Below are 18,484 nucleotides of genomic sequence, written 5' to 3' on the forward strand. Positions count from 1 at the left end.
AGAGCGGTACCCCACCGAGAGAATGGGACTGTCCGGAGCTGGGCCCTGCGTCGGGCCCACCGCGAGGCTTCTCAGGCTCTGGGCTGGTCCCTGAGGACAGCCAAGGACCAGCCTGGCGGCTGGGACGGGGGAGAGAAGGTACCAGTGCCCGGAGCCACCGCGGCAGCCAGCGGCACGGGCGCCTGCTCCCAGCTGTCTCTGGGGGGCGCCGCCGCCTCCGCTGCCTTCCTCGACCGGGGCCGCTGGATCCCAGGACAGTGCAAGCGGTTGGCGAGAACCAAGAGCCTGCGAGGCACTTCGGAGCGACCTCTCCTCAGAGAGTGCTAGGGGGACACTGTAGCTGAGGGAGGGCCCTCGCTCCCCAACCACGGGACAGCGACCCGCCCTCCCCAGGCCACAGCTTAGGACCGGCTCTGTGCCCTCCTCCCGGCAACCTCGCACGCGTCCCGCGGGGGCGCTGCGTCTTCCTGCTACACCAGCACACCGAGCCCCTCTCCCCCACACCTCCTGCCCGCACCACCCGGCCTCTCCTCCCACCCTCCCCTCCCCTGCACTGCCCGGTCTCCCCTCCCCTCCCCGCGAGGGGCGGGAGGGGGCGTGGCAGGGCCGGGGTTTGTGTGGCTGGGACCCGGCTCTTCGCACTCGGAATCTGCCCGAGGAGCCGGGCCCCAGCCGCTGTCCAGCCACTCGGTGCCCCTGGAGCCCAGCGCAGCCGCCACCGCCTCCTGGGGAGACGCAGTCACTTTCTCGCCATGGATACTCCCAGGGTCCTGCTCTCGGCAGTTTTCCTCATCAGTTTCCTGTGGGATTTGCCCGGTTTCCAACAGGCTTCCATCTCCTCCTCGTCCTCCGCTGAGTTGGACTCCACCAAGGGCATGAGGAGCCGCAGGGAAGGGAAGATGCCGCGGGTGCAGCGAGAGAGTGCCGCGGGCCGGACACCCCAGGAGCTCCAGGAGCCCCAGCCGCAGCCGCAGGACGAGCCCCAGCGGCAATCGTCTCATCAGACCCAGGCGCAGGAGCAGCCCGGCAGAGGTCCGCGCGTGGTGCCCCACGAGTACATGCTGTCAATCTACAGGACTTATTCCATTGCAGAGAAGCTGGGCATCAATGCCAGCTTTTTCCAGTCTTCCAAGTCGGCTAATACGATCACTAGCTTTGTAGACAGAGGACTAGGTAAGTGGCAAAGAAGACGCCTAAGTCCTCTCCGGCTGGATCTCCGCAGCCAGAGCGCGGCTCCAGCTCTGGCAGGAAACTGCATTTGTGAATTCCCTTCCCGCTCTGGATGCCTCCCCCTTTCTTTTCTTTTTAAAATTGTTTTTCTCAAGTCGGAGTAAGTTTCTGAATGAGGCTGCAGATTTTGCTCCAGTTTGCAATATTCCCTTTATTGTTCCTTCCTTCCTTCCTTCCTTCCTTCCTTCCTTCCTTCCTTCCTTCCTTCCTTCCTCCCTTCCTCCCTTCCTCCCTTCCTCCCTTCCTCCCTTTCTTTCTTTCCCGTCTTTTGCAGAGAGCAGCGTGGTGGCCACTCATCTGGTGGCTAGTGGAGGACATATACATGAAGGGAAGTTGTAGGCAGACGACCAGGGATGGAGAAGGGTCAGGGCTAGGAATGATGGACATTGTACCTCCGAGTCCTGGGTTGTGCAGAATGCGCAGTCCAAGGCCTGGACTGCTGGGACGAACCGGGCGGGACCTAGCAATGGAAATCCCAAAGCTCTATTCTCTCCGGGAAAAGCCGGCCCCAGCTAGTCTAACTGTGAAGGGAACGAGTCAGCTAGCGGTATCAGGCAGGCAGTGTGGTAGTGCAGATGCCGCGTGGGTTTTCCGCGCGTCCTTGCAAGGAGTGTGGGAATCGTCAGTCAGTGGTCAGCCGGTCTTGCGCCCAGCGCCTTCTACCATTTTTTCCCCTCCAGCATCAAACACCCAGAGGCTCAGAGTCTCTGATTTCTGCAAAGGCAGAGGCAGCAAGTGGAGGGGCGGGCTGGGGGCAGTTTGGGGATTGTTGGTACTTAATGCACGTGGGTACATTTCTAAGTCAGGGAACGCGCCTCTTTCTGCGTATCTAGGGGCCCTACCCCTCTTTCCCTCTGCCAAAGCGGTGCACGTGTGGGACTCTGCGAAAATCCTTGCACCCCCTTCTCGCCATAATCGTAGGTCCTCAGTGTGTCAATGCTCTCCAGAAAACTTCGCGCTCCCCCTGGAATCAGAAACTGGAGAAAGTTCCACCGCTCCTAGCGAGGAGAGACAAAAATGTGTAGGGAGGCAAGAAAGGAAGGGAGGAAAGGAAAGGGAAAGAGGAAGGTAATGAGAAGTAAGGAATGAGAAGATAAGAGATTTAGGCAGCTATAGCTGTCCATCCAGTTTTTGCGACTTTAATGGTTCCGCTTCCAGGTGGGTGAAAGTGGGATTGCCCAGGAACCCAGGGAGCCTTGGGGGTTCCTGCAGAATAGACTGCTCAACTATCTCAGTAAAAACTGCTTGAGTGCTCGCGCGTTCTTAAAAGCTTTTCAAAGTCGCTGGAGAGTCAACGGCTCCCAGCCCTGGCTCTGCAGCGTCTCAAGCCCCTAGCGTCTCCCTTGCAGTCAGGTTTCTTGCGCTCGGAGGTCCTGCCCACGCTGCGTGCGCCTCTGCAGCCCGAGGTCAGAGGGATTATTAGCTGCTGAAAGGTCCCGACGGCAAATTAACGCCACATATTTTATGATTTTAGGACTACAAAAGTCACCTTTGCAAAGACATGTGGCTTCTTCGTGCTGCAACTGGGTCCCCTGCCCGGGTACTACTCCCGCTGCTAGTCTGCACCCTCCTGCCATACTGCTTCCAAGCCCTCTGTTAACTTTCCGCTTTCTGTACCTTGCCAAAGGAGAGGCCAAGGAAGGTAAAAGAAAACTACTCAAGAGGCCTTCCCTGAGGGAAGAAATCCTGAAGGCCTAGGCTGGCCGGCAGTTGGGCGCTCATTTTCTTTTCCCGGGAAGTGGCAAGAATCTTCGCTCCTCCCCCAAAGCAGGCACCCCCGACTCGCTCGCTGTGTCCTGTGAGTTTGGCACAGGACCAAGGGACCCTGCGGGCTGTTCTGAGATGTCTATGGAGACCTTCGGAATTCAGGCAAGGGGGAGGGTGTGTCCCTTGGGGCACCAGGTCCCTTGTAGATAAGAACTCTCTTCACCGAACTGTCTTCACCGTTTCTTACCCTGCAGCCTCCCCGACCCCCGACCCCGAGGCACCGCGTTGTGAAGCACCGGGAGCCCAAGGTAGAGGAGGGGATTGGCTTTCCGCCTGGGCCCGGGGGTTTTGGGGGGTGTCTCTGTTCCCAAACCAAGGTCTCTAGGCCAGCCGGACAGAGACCCCGATGTCCGTCCAGCTTCAATCCCTGAAAGCCGTCAAGGGCTGGGGCTGCGAGCCGTCCACTGAGTGTACGGGTGGGAGACGCCGCCTGATCCCGAAAACCGCAGCTTCAAAGGCTGGGTCTCCTTCACTCCCCAATTTCCAGAAAACGCGAAGAACCACAGCTAGTTGTCCAGGAAGGCGGTGCGGATTGTCGCACGCCAAGCAGGGGCGAAGGAGTGCCGAGCCTCGGCGGGAGGGGCGCGCAGAGGAGGGGGTACATTGCTGGCTGCAGCCCTAGCTTGATAAAGGAAAAGCCTCACTTTCCCTCTCACTGATTTTGATTTGATGTGTCACCGGCGGTGACCTCGGGCTGGACCTTCCGGGGCTTGCTTAGCATCGGGCCCCTGATTGGAGTGTTTCAACTCAGCGATCTAATTGAGGGTTCATGTCATAACATATCAAACGGTGTCTAGTCTCCCGTGATGGAAGGGACCCGCTAGCCGCGCATCCCCGGCTCCTGGCGAGGACTTCCGCCGGTCTCACGCGGGGGTTCTTAAACGCGCCAAACCCTGCAACATCCCCTCCCCCAACTCAGGGCTAGCAGGGCAAGGAGGAAAGAGCAGGGGCCAGCCTAGTGCTGGGCCAGTTGTGCTAACTTGGAGCCTTGCCTCAGGGATGTTTAAAGCGCCAAAGAGTGTGGCAGGTTTGGCTCTGAGGAGCAAGGATCCCCCAAGGGGAGGAGCGAATATAAAGGAAGGAGCCCCAAAGCAGGTTCAAGGGGTATGAGTGACTCACAGTATTTGTAAAAAGCCTTCCTCAGCTGGGAGCAAAAGTTATACCTGAAGCCCGAGGTTGAGAACGGAAGAGATTAACTCTGCCCTCAATGAGAGAAAAGTGCTCTCACTCTATTAAGATGTCACCTGTACTATCCCACCTGCTGCCACCTCTCCCAACCTTCCATGAGGAGACTTTATTGAAAGACTTTTTAAAAACAGTCCTTCCTTTTGGTTTGCTCTTTAAATATCTAAGGGTAATAAGAACAATTAAGATTTATTGAACTGTTACTGTGGGCCAAGTACTGTGCTAAAATCTACTATATGAATTATCTCATTTAATTCTCCCCTGTAACTTCCCCATTGTACAGGTGCATTAAGACAGAGAAGTTAAGTACGTGGCTCAAGATCACTCAGCTAGTGATTGGAGAAACTCATATAAAATAGTAGACCCTGAATGCAAAACAGGGTATTATATAGGGAGGGAAAGGGTAAGGAAGTTTTTAAGGATGGTGGCAAGAAGTTTAAAAAGAGAGAGAGAGAGAGAGAGAGAGAGAGAGAGAGAGAGAAGAAAAGATTTTCTTTGTGGCCTAATATTCCTCTCTAGCCTTTTAAGATCTAGTTAAGAGTTCTCATGCAACTTTGAATTTAAAGGTCTGAATTTGTGTTGTACCTGGCTTCTTATTTTTATTTTAGCAGAGGCACAAAACTCATCCGATCCCTGATCTTTTACAAATGCCTTTATACCGTGCTTTAAAAGTGAGTTTGGATTCATAAAGATGAGAAAGCATGTGCCTGTGTGTGTGTCCGTATGGTCATAGAATCAATTGGATATAGTGAAATTACAGTTAGCTCATGAAATCACTCATTAAAAAGGACAGTAGTACTGGAGCCCCAGGCCCCCAGTCGTGGGGCTTGGGAAAAACAGACAATTAAAACTTCTATGAATTCAACTGGGCTGAGGGATGGAGGAGCAGGGGGAGCAGAGAGGGAGAAAGAACATTCAGAATTGCCAGCTTATGTAGTGATAAGCACCATATAAGAAAAAAAAAAAAAAAAAAAACCTCAAGGATAAAGGAAACAAAATGAGTATAAGAATATTGCTGTGAATTAGGTTTCCAGATGGCTTTGGAATGAGAATACTCTTTAATTTTTGTTGTTGTTTTTACAACAGTGCTCTTAGAAAGGAGCCAGTGAGGAACAGATAAAAACCAAAACGAGGTCGGAACATCCTTGAGGAAATTGACACCTAGAAATGACTCTCCCGAGAGTCTGCTGCTAATTGTATGTTGGCTTTTCCCGTTACCCTGTGGGTCGTGATTATCAGGGGCCAGGGCAGGACAATGCTGAGGATAGGCCATCTGCCATCTGCCGGGAGGACATTCAAAGAGCCACATAGCCGCCCCCCCCCGCCCCCCGCCCCCCGCCCCACGATTGAAGTTCGCCTGGTACATCATGTTTATGCAAAACAGCGGGTTTCTGGGTGAACCTGGGCCGCAGAACGGTGTAATCAACGCCACAGCGCTTTTGCCGGGACCCTGTTGTCGTTGGCAAACGGAAAATGAAATATAAGCAAGGAAGTATTTTAATGGGGACGGAGGGAATTCGCAACTGTTAATTATTTGGTGACCTTGTATTCGATTTGTTTGAGTCCCTTATAAAAACACTAATTCAGACCAGACGGCCAAGTGAGGAAGCCGGCAGAAGGTTCCAATCTAGGCTTTATTTCCCCGGAAAGAGGGAACAACCTTGGGAAAGGCTTGCTAAGCGTTCAAGTGTGTGCGTGTGAGAACGCGCGGGCAGGGACACCAGTGCGGAGTGGCAGTCCAGGTTCAGGATGCTCCTCCTGCGGGTGAACCACAAGGTTCTGGGAAAAGCCCTGGGGGAAGAGGAGAGGAAACCTTAAACTAGAAGTGTGTTCTATTCTTCTAGGTAGGATGATTCTATGTTAAAGGCCACAAACCAACTCCTTGCCCACGGGCTTATTGTTATCAGTTACAGTCATCCCCATTCCTAAGGCCTTAAGGGACTCCTTACGGGGAAAAGCAAGAAGTTAACACCTAGCGTCTTCTGCAGGGAGAAGGCAGGTTGCAACCGGCATTCTTGGTGAGCCTCTTTGACGAGGAAGGATAATCTGACAAGGACACTGTATTTTTCTCAACTATGGAGGCTCTCAGGCCTTGGGTGTTTGAGCAATGGAGTTGTTGGTGGTGGTGGGGTATCGACATTTCTGTATATTAAGAAAAAATAATTAAAAATCACCCAAGCCACAGCCCACCGCAGGCTTTGTGACATCTCCTCCCCCTTCCCCCTCAACAGGCTCAGGACATGAAAGCTCTCCTTTCCAACCACAGAGGACGCATGCCGCCTGTACCCGCTGGGAATGCGAGGTGCAGCACTGATGGAGGCCCTAGTACAGCCTGTTTTTCCCAGCAGGAGTCCTGGGGGCGCTGGCACGCCTTTCTCATAGTGGTTCATCTACCTGGGGAGGTGGCGGGGAGAGAACAGAACGGAGAGGTCGGGGGGAAAGAGTAGGTTAGAAATAGGGTAGAACCAGAACTTTTGCTTCCTGCCAGGACTGCTGCATGCTTCCAACGACCCAGGGCAAATCAACAATAACTCCTGGGGGCTTTTGGCTAATGTGAAAGGCATTAGTTCGATAATCCCTCGCGTATCGAGTAACGCGGGTCCAACGATGCTTTCTTTGGGGGAAAGGACAGAATTGAACCGAACCCTTGAGGTGTGGTAAACTGGGATGTGTATCCACTGCACCCACTGCTTGGCATTCCTCCTCCTCCCCACGTCCCTACTGTTTAAGTATTAATCGTATCTCCTATTCACTGGTCCTTGTGGGTCGAACGGTGCCAGGTTTGCGTTCCTCTGCCTTCTAGGAGAGTCCATTGGCACCGCTGGGGACCGACGGATAGGTCCGCTTCGAGTGAAGAGCTGCGCGAACTAGGAGCAGACCCATGGTTGGCCGGCTGCGACCATTTCTGGAGAAGCGCGCGCTGCTCAGCTAGTGGTCCGGGAGTCTGGGGGCGGGGCTTGGTTTAAGGACCAGATAGTGGGCGTGCAAGAGACGAGAAGGGCGGGCCTCTGGCCCAAGTTGGAGCTGAGTTTAAGCTAAGAGCACGGAGGGGGCGGGGGGGACAGGGCAGCGTGGAGGGTTGGCTTTGGGTGGGGTGGGGTGGGGTCGTCCCTAAATAGGAGACAAGGGAAATTGGTGTGCCTGCGTTGCAAACCTGGCTTCTAGGCAAACAGCCCCTTCCCGACTTCCACAATTACCGCCGCTTGGAGGCTTCCTGCGGAGAGAAGTTGAAAAAATTCGAGACTACCGCCCACAGCCAACAACATGAATCTCATTTTGTTACGTCGTTTCGTTGTTTCCGAAGTCAGACCAAGGTCCAACTCTAAGCGGGCTTGCCACGATCCCTTTCTTCTGAGTCTGGACCCAACCCAGCACTTTAAAGAAGAGATCACTGCAGTTTCTTCTGTGCAGAACCGCAAAGCATTGAAAGCCCAACATTCTGCCCACGACTACATACCAGTTTGAACCCCTCCCTCCAGTTGAACCCTGCAACCTCTGTGCTGGTTGGGGAGGGCACCTTTTCTTCTACTTTTCAACTGAATCCTGCAAGCCAAGTGGCTGGTCATGTCCCAGCCCCGGAGGGCGGCTATTGGACTGAGCGAACACCACGCCCTTCCTAGAGTGCGGGTGTTTGGGTGTTTCTCCCTTGGCTACTTGCGGACACTTCAGGGAAGGTCATCCCAGCAAATCACCTTGGTCCGGGCCCAACACTCGCCATCCCTGGATAAGGGCGGTGACCTGCGGAAGACTCCTGGGCAGAGCAGACTGCTTGCATAAGGCAGCAAGGTGTGAGGGAGGGTTGGGCACGCGAGCTTCTGACTGATTTTGATTTGCTGTGTTGTCAAATGATGATCTGAGCCGCTATGGTCTGGAGCCCAGGGTTCTACCGCAGTGAGACGACAGATGCCTAAGGAAGTGTCTTCGATTTTGGCTCTTCTCTGGCTCTTCCGCCACCGCCCACCAAGAAAGCGAGAGCCCAGGGAATTTTCACGACAAAGTTCATCTAAACTACTTTGTAAATAAATAAGTTCCGCCCTATAGTGACAAAAGGAGGCTTCTGCTGGATGTACTCTGTGCCCAGGGGGAAGGTCTGCTCCCTTGCCCTTGTCGTCCGCAAAAAAAAAAAAAAAAAAAAAAAAAAAAAAAAAAGAAAAAAAAAAGAAAAGAAAAGAAAAAAAAAAATCAGTGCGAGTGGGGTTGGAGTTGCCGCCTTGAAAGCCTAGTGCGGCTCCGCTGCGAGCGCGTGCAGTTGTTTTCTTTCGTGTGGGAGCCAAGGTTCCCTTTCCCTTCTTTCTGCCCTGCCCAAGCTTCACACGTTTGCATCCATGCCGATCCTATCCGTAGCTTGACAGAGGAATTTCTCCACGGGGATCCTGGCAGACTACCAGAACCGCTTAGCCCACAGGGTCTACAAAGCTCAGGCTTTGTAGGTGAGGAGGGTGCAGATCTGTTGGGGCAAGAGGACGAAAAAGCAGAGACTTGGTGGAGGACTCGCATTGGAACTTGACGGACTTTGGAAAGAGAAAAGAAACTGAGAAACGGAGGTCAACTATTTGGGAAAGCCAAGAGACCTGGAGCAAAGCTAGGCCAGTGAGTGTGTGGCGGTGAAGAGATACGGACACACCAAGGCCACCTTCCTAACTGAGAGATGCAGCAGGTTCCAACCTCACGGTAGGGTCCTGCAAGCCAAGGGTCATTCAATTCTACACGTGCTGCCCCAACATGTGAGTGGCCCTTTGTCAGATGAGAATTCCTTACCCAGCAAAGACTGTAGACCGGGCAGGCACCAGAAAAGTTGCCAAAGAGAAAAGAGCGGAACTCCGGGGTCTCCCAGAGCTGCTCCTGCCCCTGCCCCTGCCAGTTAGCCTTAGAGCTTAGTACATGGGCCAGCACTGCCTTGTTTCCCACACCCCAGGAGAAAACTTGCAGAGAGACCCAATCCTTGATGAGGTGGGGTAGAGGTCTTTGGTCATCCCGCATTGTGGAAGAGACATCGGTGTCAGAAATGTCATGATGGGACTGAGAAGAATCAGTATAATAGGGGCAAGACTGCAATCCCCATAGGACTTGACCTTCACTGGTCAGGAAGAGCAGGAAGGGGAAGCACCTGCTGCTTTCTTTATTCATGACGCCCAGGAGTACCTTTCATCCATTCCCTTCTGGATATCTTGTGGAGAGAACTCGGTCACACATCCTAAAGGAGGCCAAGAAAAAAATGGCTACACTTCTCCGTACCATGATGTTGGGAAGATAGAGTAATTTTGACTGCATTTCTGGGGGTGTTCCATGTACTGTGTACTGTCCTGGGTGCCCTTGACTCCGACCTTTGCAATGATCCTGCAAAGTAGCAGTGGTTCTCCTACTTTACACATGAGATATATGAGTCTGGAAGGGATTATGTAACCTAAACTAACCAAGGTCACCTAGTCATTGGTCCCAGATCAGGATTGAAATTTATATTGCTTAGACTGTAAATTCCTAAGCTCATTTCACATTGTCAGTAGTAACTCACACTTGTATAACTTCTTCAGAAATTTCTCACACCTGATCTCATTTGCCCTGCTCAGTGGCCATGTGAGCTGTAATTATAATCATCATTTTGTAGAGGAGAAACTTCTTTCCTTGAAAGTTCTTTTTCATATAACCTATTGTGAAATTTCTTCAGTTCTGCTGATTAGGAAATGCGTGACTCTGCAAACCAGGAAAGAAATCCTTCCCTCCTTCCAGGCATGGGAAATATGTAGGAGCTAAAACACCCAGGCACAGATATCAAGGGCTAGGACATCTAGAGTAGTGGCAGATACTGGAGCTAAACTGCCAGCTCCTGTCTTGGACTAGTTTACTCTAAAGTTTCCTATGTTTTAATTTATATTGATACCTTTTTCAGGGGCAGGTTTTTAAAAAATGGTTTTTTTTACTTTTAATTGACACAATAATTGTACATATTTATGGTGTACCACATGAAATTTCAACAGGTGTATGCAGTATGTGGTGAACAGTTTATAGGTGATTTTGAGGATTAAAAGAATTTAGATCATGCCCAGCACTTGGTGCTATATGGGTATTCACTATTACAATGATTAAGCTGGTAAGTCAAGCAAGAGTACTGGGGTCAAGCAAGAGCACTCTGGAAAAGGTGAACTGTATGGATTGTTCCCAAATCCTCCAATTAGTGAGGATGCTTAGGAAATAGCCATTATTTCATAAGGCTGAGATCTTAACAGGTCGTGGCTCAGGAATATGTACATCCTCTTGGGATACCCAGGAGATAACTATATCCCAAGTGCACAATAAATAGTTGAAGCACCTAGCCCGAGAGGCCTTGATGTCCCAGGGGGTGGAACTGGTGGTTCATTTTCACTCATCTTGTACATTGGCCTGTTTTCCAACCTGGTGGACATTGATATCTCAGGGCAGTGCTGAAGCTGAGATACCTATGGGAGAAATGACTCCAAATCTGGCCATGAATTCTGAGCTTGGAAGTCTTCCTTCTGGTAAAGAAAAGGGAGGAGGCTAGGGAAACACAGCCCACCTAGTGTTGATTATATCAAGGATAAATACATGTTCATCCCATTCCCCTTTCTTCTCATTCTACTGCCAATCAGGACCCATGTAACGGGATATGGCCTCAGGACTGGTGGTCCAGGTTTGGAATCAGACCTGCAGTACTTCACCTGCCTGTGCCTTACTAGTTGGGAGACAATGGCCATGTTGAGATACCTCTAAGAGCTTCAGTTTCCTCATCTATAAATAAGTATAAAAGTAAGAACGATCTCTGATACTTGCAGGAAGGATTCAGTGAAAAATGCCATAAAAGTTCCTAGCAAGTGCCTATCATGATGCTCAATGATGCTGCTGTCTCTAAAATGAGGGGGTGGGGAAAGGTTTAGCTGCAAAGACATCTGAGGTTTCTTTTGCACAGATGAGTGATTATTCTCCAATTCCCCATCCCTGTCTAGGGGTATGGGATGGGAAAGCCCACTGTCTTCTGAGCTGTTGCCTAGTCACAGGGTCTGTGCCTCAGGGGATGTGTGTGGGAGGTGTGACTGTGTGGCTGAGGCAGGGCTGCTGGGTTTGGCTGGCCATCTGACCAGTAGCCATCCAGTGTCACCAGAAACTCAGAGATGGGAGTCCGAAGTCTGTGCTGGTCAGAAGAACTGAGCTTTGGTGCATTCTTGGATCTGTCAAGTGACAGGAAATCCAACCTGAACCTTCAAGAGGGACCTCAAGCAGCATACATATGTCAGTGATGTCTTGGGAAAATGGGGTGCCTTCCTTGTGTCTCCAAGTCCCCAGTGAAGGAAAATTTGGTTTTTGGAACCCTGCCGCAGGTTGATTCAGGGGAGCAGTCTTCTGTAGGAGGCACCTGGACAGGCCACCTCAGGGGCACTGTGGGGCCTCCCTCAGGCTGCCCTGCTGGGTTCCTGGAAGTCTGGTCTTCCTTTCTACTCTGGTGTTCACTTCTCTAGTTTCCTCCAGCCCCACACTGTGGTCCGTGAACAGGTGCTTTTACCTTTTTAAGCCAATTTCCTCATTTAATGTGGGCACATCAGAATCTATTAAGTAGTTAGTTCCTTTTTTTTCCCTCACTTGTTTTCTTCTTTAATTTTGTATTTAAAAAATTTGCCCAGCCTTAGGTATGGGGATTGAACTCAGGGAAGATTTACCACTGAACTACACACCACCTATTTATTTATTTATTTGGGGGCAGGCTCTCTGAAAGTTGTTTAGGGCCTGGCTATGTTGCTGAGGCTGGCCTTAAACTTGCTATGATCATCCTGCCTCAGCCTCTCAGAGTTACTGGGATTGCAACGTGCATCACCACACCCTGCCTATTTTTGTATTTTTAAATTACATTAATTTCACCTATAGAAACACTGTACTCTTTGAACAACCTCTCTCCCCTATTTTGTTTATTATATTATTATTTTTAATTAATTTCTCACCAGAACTATACGTATGAGGAACTCTTAGTTTTTTACTAACTTGCTTGCCGTGTTATGGATTTTATTTTCAAATATGCCAGGGATTTGTTCCTTCCTTCTTTTCTTTCTCTCCTCCTCCTGTCTCTATCCACCTCCCAGGGAGAGAGAATAAACAAATCCAGCGATTGTAACTTGAAAGGTTAGTATGTCTAATACTCAGCAGACACTAAGTTAACTGGGCTGTGAGCTAAGTTGTAACAATTCAAAGTAAAAGCAAAATACAAAACTCCCATGATATATTACTGATCCTTTTCAATTTAAATGCCTAAAGCATAGGATTCATTTCCAGGATGTAAGTGAATTTTGGAATGAAAAGTGCAATCTAGTCAAGGGATGGGAGTCATTTTATGACATTACTCCTCATTTACATAGGACTTAGTGGGAGAGTAGTTTTTGCACAGCAGTGGGAAGGGCCAGGTTCCTGCACACAGGTGGCCCTTGTACCTGGGCCAGGCTTTGTGAAGCCAGGTCTACAGGTAGTGTCTACAGGGTTACAGTATTTGGTGATGCGTACACTCCCCAGGGCAAGGTCTCCTCTGGACTATTTCTGTGATGCATGGCTCTAGAGCAGGTTCAGGCAGGTGGGGAATGTGGTCTGTAGGGGATCTGTGTAGAGCAGCCACCTTCACGGACCCTCTATTTAGGGGTTAGAGGTCCTCGAAACCTAGTGGGAGAGGATGTGGTTGAAAGGATTTTAAAAATATGAAGGTGTCTGGGGGTTCCAGGAAAGAACTAGGTCTGGTGATACCAGCTTAAGACCCTGCTTTGGGCCCAGTGCTTTGGAGGGCCTTGTTTTTTTCCCTCCTCCAATGACACCCCTCCCCATACAGTGTCCCATATAGTGGGGAATCCAAGGAGCCTAGGAGACATACCTTCCTACACTAATGGTTCTCAAAGGGTGATTCCCAGGACATGCAGAATCAGCATCACCTGGGAGCTCATTAGAAATGCACCTCAGACCTCTAGGGCTTGAGATAATTAGCATTTCTAACACTTTCTCTGGGATGCTTGTGTTATAGATTTAGGGACCACTGCAGGGTTAGTGGCTTTAAAAGCCAATATTCTAGACCAACCTCTAGGTACTTGGGCCACAAAATTCTTGCACAAATAACCCTGAGACCACTTCCAATACCTGGAGGGCTTCTTTAGCAGGTCTATCCTCCCAAAAGAGAACCACACTACTGTTGTATATGTGTGCCTCTTGAGCTGGGAGGCAGGGACCTGTGGGTTTACCTGTATGCAGGGAGTGTGGGATGCTACTGGAGTGGCAAGAGAACAGAGCGGGATCGAAGCTGAAGGCCCCATTTGCATTCTTTTCAGTGTCCTTGAAAGGGTAAATGTGAACTGGTCTTGCTAGAGAGACTATTACAAATTCCAAGATTGCAGAATCAGAAAGCACCTTTTGCTACAGATGCTTGCCTCAGTTTTGATTCAGCCATGCAAACTAACCATTTATTAGCCCACCCTTTTAAAAAATGATAATGAAAGCAGGCTGATCTGTCCATGTTGCATGGGAGAGAAATAAATAAATTGTTCTTCTTTATCCCTGTCTAATGCTCCCCAGTTAGTGACAGACTATCTCAAGAGTTATGTAAGCAGAGATGGAAATGACTTCCTAAGGGAGCCCAGGTTTTGTTCCTAACGAGTGGTGCAAATACAGTTCAGACTGTGTTCCCCTTCCCTAAAACCCTGGCCACTCTTGATTTCTTCTAGACTCCTGGACTACAGTGGTGAGGCACTGGAGCTTAGGGACTCAAAATTCCAACTCTGGAACTAAATAGACTGAAAAATGGATCTCAGCATCACCCTATCCTGACTTTGGATAATTAATTTCTCCAAGACTTGGTTTTCCCATCTGTAGTATGAGAACAATACAAGTACCTACCTACCTTATAAACTGATGTCAATAAAGTAACAATTAGAAACTTGTCAGCCCTCAAAACATTTAGCTTGTATAGCAAGTGCCTGAGGTTTGTCCCTCTCATCATAGCCCTCACTGGTGGGGGTGAGAGGAGGCAGGGAAGTGAAGTCGAAGGCAATAGGTCCAGAAATCTGGGCAGTGGCTAAGGTGGTTAGCCAAGGTTTCTCTTAAGAAGAAAGTATGCTGAATTCCCCCTGATTTTAATGTGACCCTGACTGGTTTGAAGGTCTTGACTTCCATAAATCAACTGCCTCTAGCAGCTTTTCCCTTTTCACCTCTCTTACCCTTCCTGCAGCTCTGTCTCAGGTCGGGGCATGTGTGTTAGAGAGGGGCAGCAGGTCCAGCGTGCGGAATGGGTGTGGCTGAGGCTCCAGAGCCCATGCCCCTGGGCTGCATCTGGACAGGCAGTGAGGGTCTGACCAGGACCCAGTGACACTTTTACTATTGAAATCGACCCAAACTTTACTAGCTTCTGGGGAGAGCTAGGGGCTTTGGGGATTTTTGTATTTGCTGGGTTGTAAATATTTTATGGGAAGGCAGCCCAGGAAAATCTGGTTAACTTTCCGCCTTGCACATTGAAGTGGGTTGGCTTCATGCACAAATGTGTCAAAAAAGGAATTCAATTTTGTCTTGGTTCAGAAGAATTTGCCTAGGATTTTTAAAGCCTGCTGCCCTCTATATGTCCCAAATTTCTTTTTCTCACTTGTAACAACAACAACAACAACAAAATCATCAGGTCTAGTTGCAAATCAAGGAAATTTCACATTTGGTGTAAGGAAAGGAAGAGGGGGGACTATCATTGTGTGCGTGTGTGTGTAACGGTATATGGCTAAGGTTTCCTCCTATTTATATCTAGTTCTCACTGACTGCAGTATCTTCTCAATGAATGTCTGGTGTTCACGTTTGTTTATTCCCTCCTTCCCATATATTCTGAAAGTCTTGCTACTATTCGTTGGGAAGGAAGGAAAGAGAGATGGAAGGAAGGAAAGAAGGAAAAAGAAGGCAGGAAATCACATAGCAGCTCTTTCTTCTATCTGCATTGTTTTGGACCTAAATGCCTCAGCAAAACTGTCTAATGGCAGCAATGTGATCTTGAACTTTGGGGTCTACAGTAGGACTGCATCTTTAAATCATCTTGGAGATTAAAAAAAGAAAAGAAGAGCTGACAACAAACATCCAAGAAGGCAGCTCCCAGGACCTATCCTTAGAAAGTGGTTCTATCAGCTGTAGCAAGCTGGAGCACAGGTATTTTTCAAGTTTTCCAGAAGATTCTAACCGTGCAACCAGTTTGAGAACCATTTCCTATAAAGTTTCACACTTACGGACCAGTGTGTACTCTAGGTTATCCAGGGGTGTAGGTGCTGTGGGGAGCAAGATGCAAGTGACATGGTCCCGACTCCTTTGGACTGGAGAAGGGAGGAAGGGTGTTGGGAAAGGCAGACCAGTAAGGAGGTAGATATAAACTGGGTAATTGTACATGATCCTATATGTAAGGTAATAAACCAAGTCCTGTGATAGTGACCGAGGGAAGCTGTTTTAGGGTGGTCTGGGATGGTCTCTAGGAGGAGGTGACATTTGAGATGTGAATGACTAGGAGAACCAGCAAGCAGCAGGAGAGGACGTGGGGGGTGGGGGAGCGCTGCCCAGACTCCAGACCACAAAGGGCACATTAATGGTTATGCAGCCTCTTGGGGGGAAAACCCGGGAGGCCGCTGCCTCAGCCAGATTGCCAGCAGCCACTGATTTCCGCCCTGGGGGCCCAGAGCTGACCCGGAGGAGGGGGCTTGTCCTGGCCCCTTCCCACGCCGAACACCGGCCGGGCGGGAAACCCGGGAGCGGCCAGGCCTCGGGTCGGCTAAGCTGGACTGCCCTCTCCCCGCCCTCTTCCTCCTGGGGGCGACCAGGGAGCACCCGGCTGATCTCCCCCTTAAGTGAAACTGACTGTAATTATTTTTTATCTCGCAGACGATCTCTCGCACACTCCTCTCCGGAGACAGAAGTATTTGTTTGATGTGTCCACGCTCTCAGACAAAGAAGAGCTGGTGGGCGCAGAGCTGCGGCTCTATCGCCAGGCGCCCGCAGCGCCCTGGGGGCCTCTAGCAGGGCCGCTCCACGTGCAGCTCTTCCCTTGCCTGTCGCCCCTGCTGTTGGACTCGCGGACCCTAGACCCGCAGGGGGCGCCCCCGGCCGGCTGGGAGGTCTTCGACGTGTGGCAGGGCCTACGCCATCAGCCCTGGAAGCAGCTGTGCTTGGAGTTGCGGGCCGCGTGGGGCGAGCCAGACTCCTGGGAGGTGGAGACGCGCGCGCGGGGACCCCAGCAGCCGCCGCCCCCGGACTTGCGGAGTCTGGGCTTCGGCCGGAGGGTGCGGTCCCCACAGGAGCGCGCCCTGCTCGTGGTGTTCACCAGATCCCAGCGCAAGAACCTGTTCGCTGAGATGCGCGAACAGCTGGGCTCCGCTGAGGCTGCGGGCCCCGGCGCGGGTGCGGAGGGCTCGTGGCCACCACCGTCGGGCGCCCCGGACGCCGGGCCTTGGCTGCCCTCGCCCGGCCGGCGGCGGCGGCGCACGGCCTTCGCCAGCCGCCACGGCAAGAGGCATGGCAAGAAGTCGAGGCTACGCTGCAGCAAGAAGCCCTTGCACGTGAACTTCAAGGAGCTGGGTTGGGACGACTGGATTATCGCACCCTTGGAGTACGAGGCATATCATTGCGAGGGCGTGTGCGACTTCCCGCTGCGCTCACACCTGGAGCCGACCAACCACGCCATCATCCAGACGCTGATGAACTCCATGGATCCCGGTTCCACCCCGCCCAGCTGCTGCGTGCCCACCAAATTGACTCCCATCAGCATTCTGTACATCGACGCGGGCAATAATGTGGTCTACAAGCAGTATGAGGACATGGTAGTGGAGTCCTGCGGCTGCAGGTAGCGGTGCCTTTTCTGCCGCCTTGGCCCGGGACGCAGGGGAGGCCTGACTGCAGAGAAGCAGAGAGGAAGCTGGCCTTGGAGGAGGCTGCGGGTGGAGTGGGGGACAGCCTGGACGCGAGAGCGAGAGCAGGGTGTGAGAGGAGGGAGAGCACGGCCTTCCCAGAAACTTCCACCTGCCAACCCAGAGGGAGATACGGATTTTCACACCTTGCTTGGTCACCCTGGAAAAACAAGCCAAGGAGTTCATTCGTTTTTTTTTTTTTTTTTTTTTTTTCTCTTTATTATTGTGGCTTTGGATTCTTCGTGTGTCTCACAGGTTTTGATAGGAGGCAGGGGGCGGGGAGACGCATACCTGTTTCTCAGTTGCTCCATGGTTTGAAAAGAATAATAGTTTAAAAAGGGAAACTGGGAGGAAGAATCACCCACCATTGAATACATCTTGGCTTGGTTGTTTCTACTTGTGTAAAGAAGGTGGGGTCTTTCCAGTCATGTCACAGCCCATGTCTTGTGACCTCCCAAGCTGAAAGTCTTAGGGGAATTGTCAAAGGAATAGGAAAGTCAGGAAGGGTTCTGCCTTGAGTGGAGCTTTGAGAGTGGTCGACCCAAGCGCCTTCTTTGCTCCCTTTTACATTCCCATGAATTTACCAGCTCTGCCCTGGCTGGCCTCTTCCAGCACTGGGCACTGGGAACCTCCATCTCACTCCTGAGGGCTCAGGTCACTGGATGTCTTTACTGTTGCTTTTTCTGCTGGGGGGAAAAGGGAGCTGGTATGGATGGAATGACAAGAATTAGTCCATATGGAACCCCCTGAAGGATAATGAGAAACCACAAGGCCTTCCTCTGACAGGGCTGACACCAAGGTCCATTAGCCCAGGCTGGAGGTAGCCCACCCAAAAGCTCTTGGTGATGTCTGTTTCTAATTGATTTGTTTTAAACAGAATTTACCAAAATTCAAACATTTCCTAGTTCTATGGGGAAGGTGATTTCCTAATTAAAAAAAAAAAAAAGAGTGAGGATGGGGAACTGTATTATTAAGGTAAGAGGTACAGAGGAGGGGAAAAGGACCCAAGAAGTACAAGGGCTACATGGGGAGGGGAGATGGTGGGCCCCACAGGAGGTTGGGGATAAAGGGCCAGGCCTGGAGCAGGGAAGGAGAGGATGAAAGGGGACAAGAGCCCCTGTCTCTGAAGTTTCTTAACATCTATGTTCCCTCCCCTCTCTCTGACATTCCTGAAAGATTACCAGTCAGCAATCGCCCAGGGCTCCCCCAAAAGAATTGTTTTAGGTTGTAATTACCAGTTAGGCAATGTTTTTAAAACATAGTAATGAGAAACTGTGAAAAGAGCCAAGTGTTACATTGAGCTTGGGGTGGGAGATTGGGGATCAGGCTGTAAGGAAGGAGGCCGGGGTGGAATTCATCTTCCGGAAGGAAGCAGGAGCGAGCACCCAGAGAAATTGAAATACCCATTC

At 50.9% G+C, this 18,484-nt stretch overlaps 1 protein-coding gene across 1 annotated transcript; it reads left to right on the plus strand.

The window, feature by feature from the left end:
- Positions 1–752: 752 nt before the first annotated feature.
- On the plus strand, positions 753–17,120 carry Gdf6 (growth differentiation factor 6). The gene is made up of 2 exons (XM_047529978.1): positions 753–1,173; positions 16,054–17,120. The coding sequence occupies exons 1-2, from the start codon at positions 753–755 to the stop codon at positions 17,013–17,015; spliced, it is 1,383 nt and encodes a 460-aa protein (XP_047385934.1). The 3' UTR covers positions 17,016–17,120.
- The last annotated feature ends 1,364 nt before the right edge of the window (positions 17,121–18,484 follow it).

The sequence above is a fragment of the Sciurus carolinensis genome, chromosome 1 (genome assembly GCF_902686445.1).
Source record: "Sciurus carolinensis chromosome 1, mSciCar1.2, whole genome shotgun sequence".
Taxonomy (NCBI): domain Eukaryota; kingdom Metazoa; phylum Chordata; class Mammalia; order Rodentia; family Sciuridae; genus Sciurus; species Sciurus carolinensis.

What these genes read in the sequence shown, in the direction of transcription:
- Gdf6 (XM_047529978.1), top strand. Translation starts at nt 753, where the DNA reads ATGGATACTCCCAGGGTCCTGCTCTCGGCAGTTTTCCTCATCAGTTTC. An exon ending in CTTTGTAGACAGAGGACTAG is followed by an intron (nt 1,174 to 16,053) that starts GTAAGTGGCAAA and finishes TTTATCTCGCAG; the next exon opens with ACGATCTCTCGCACACTCCT.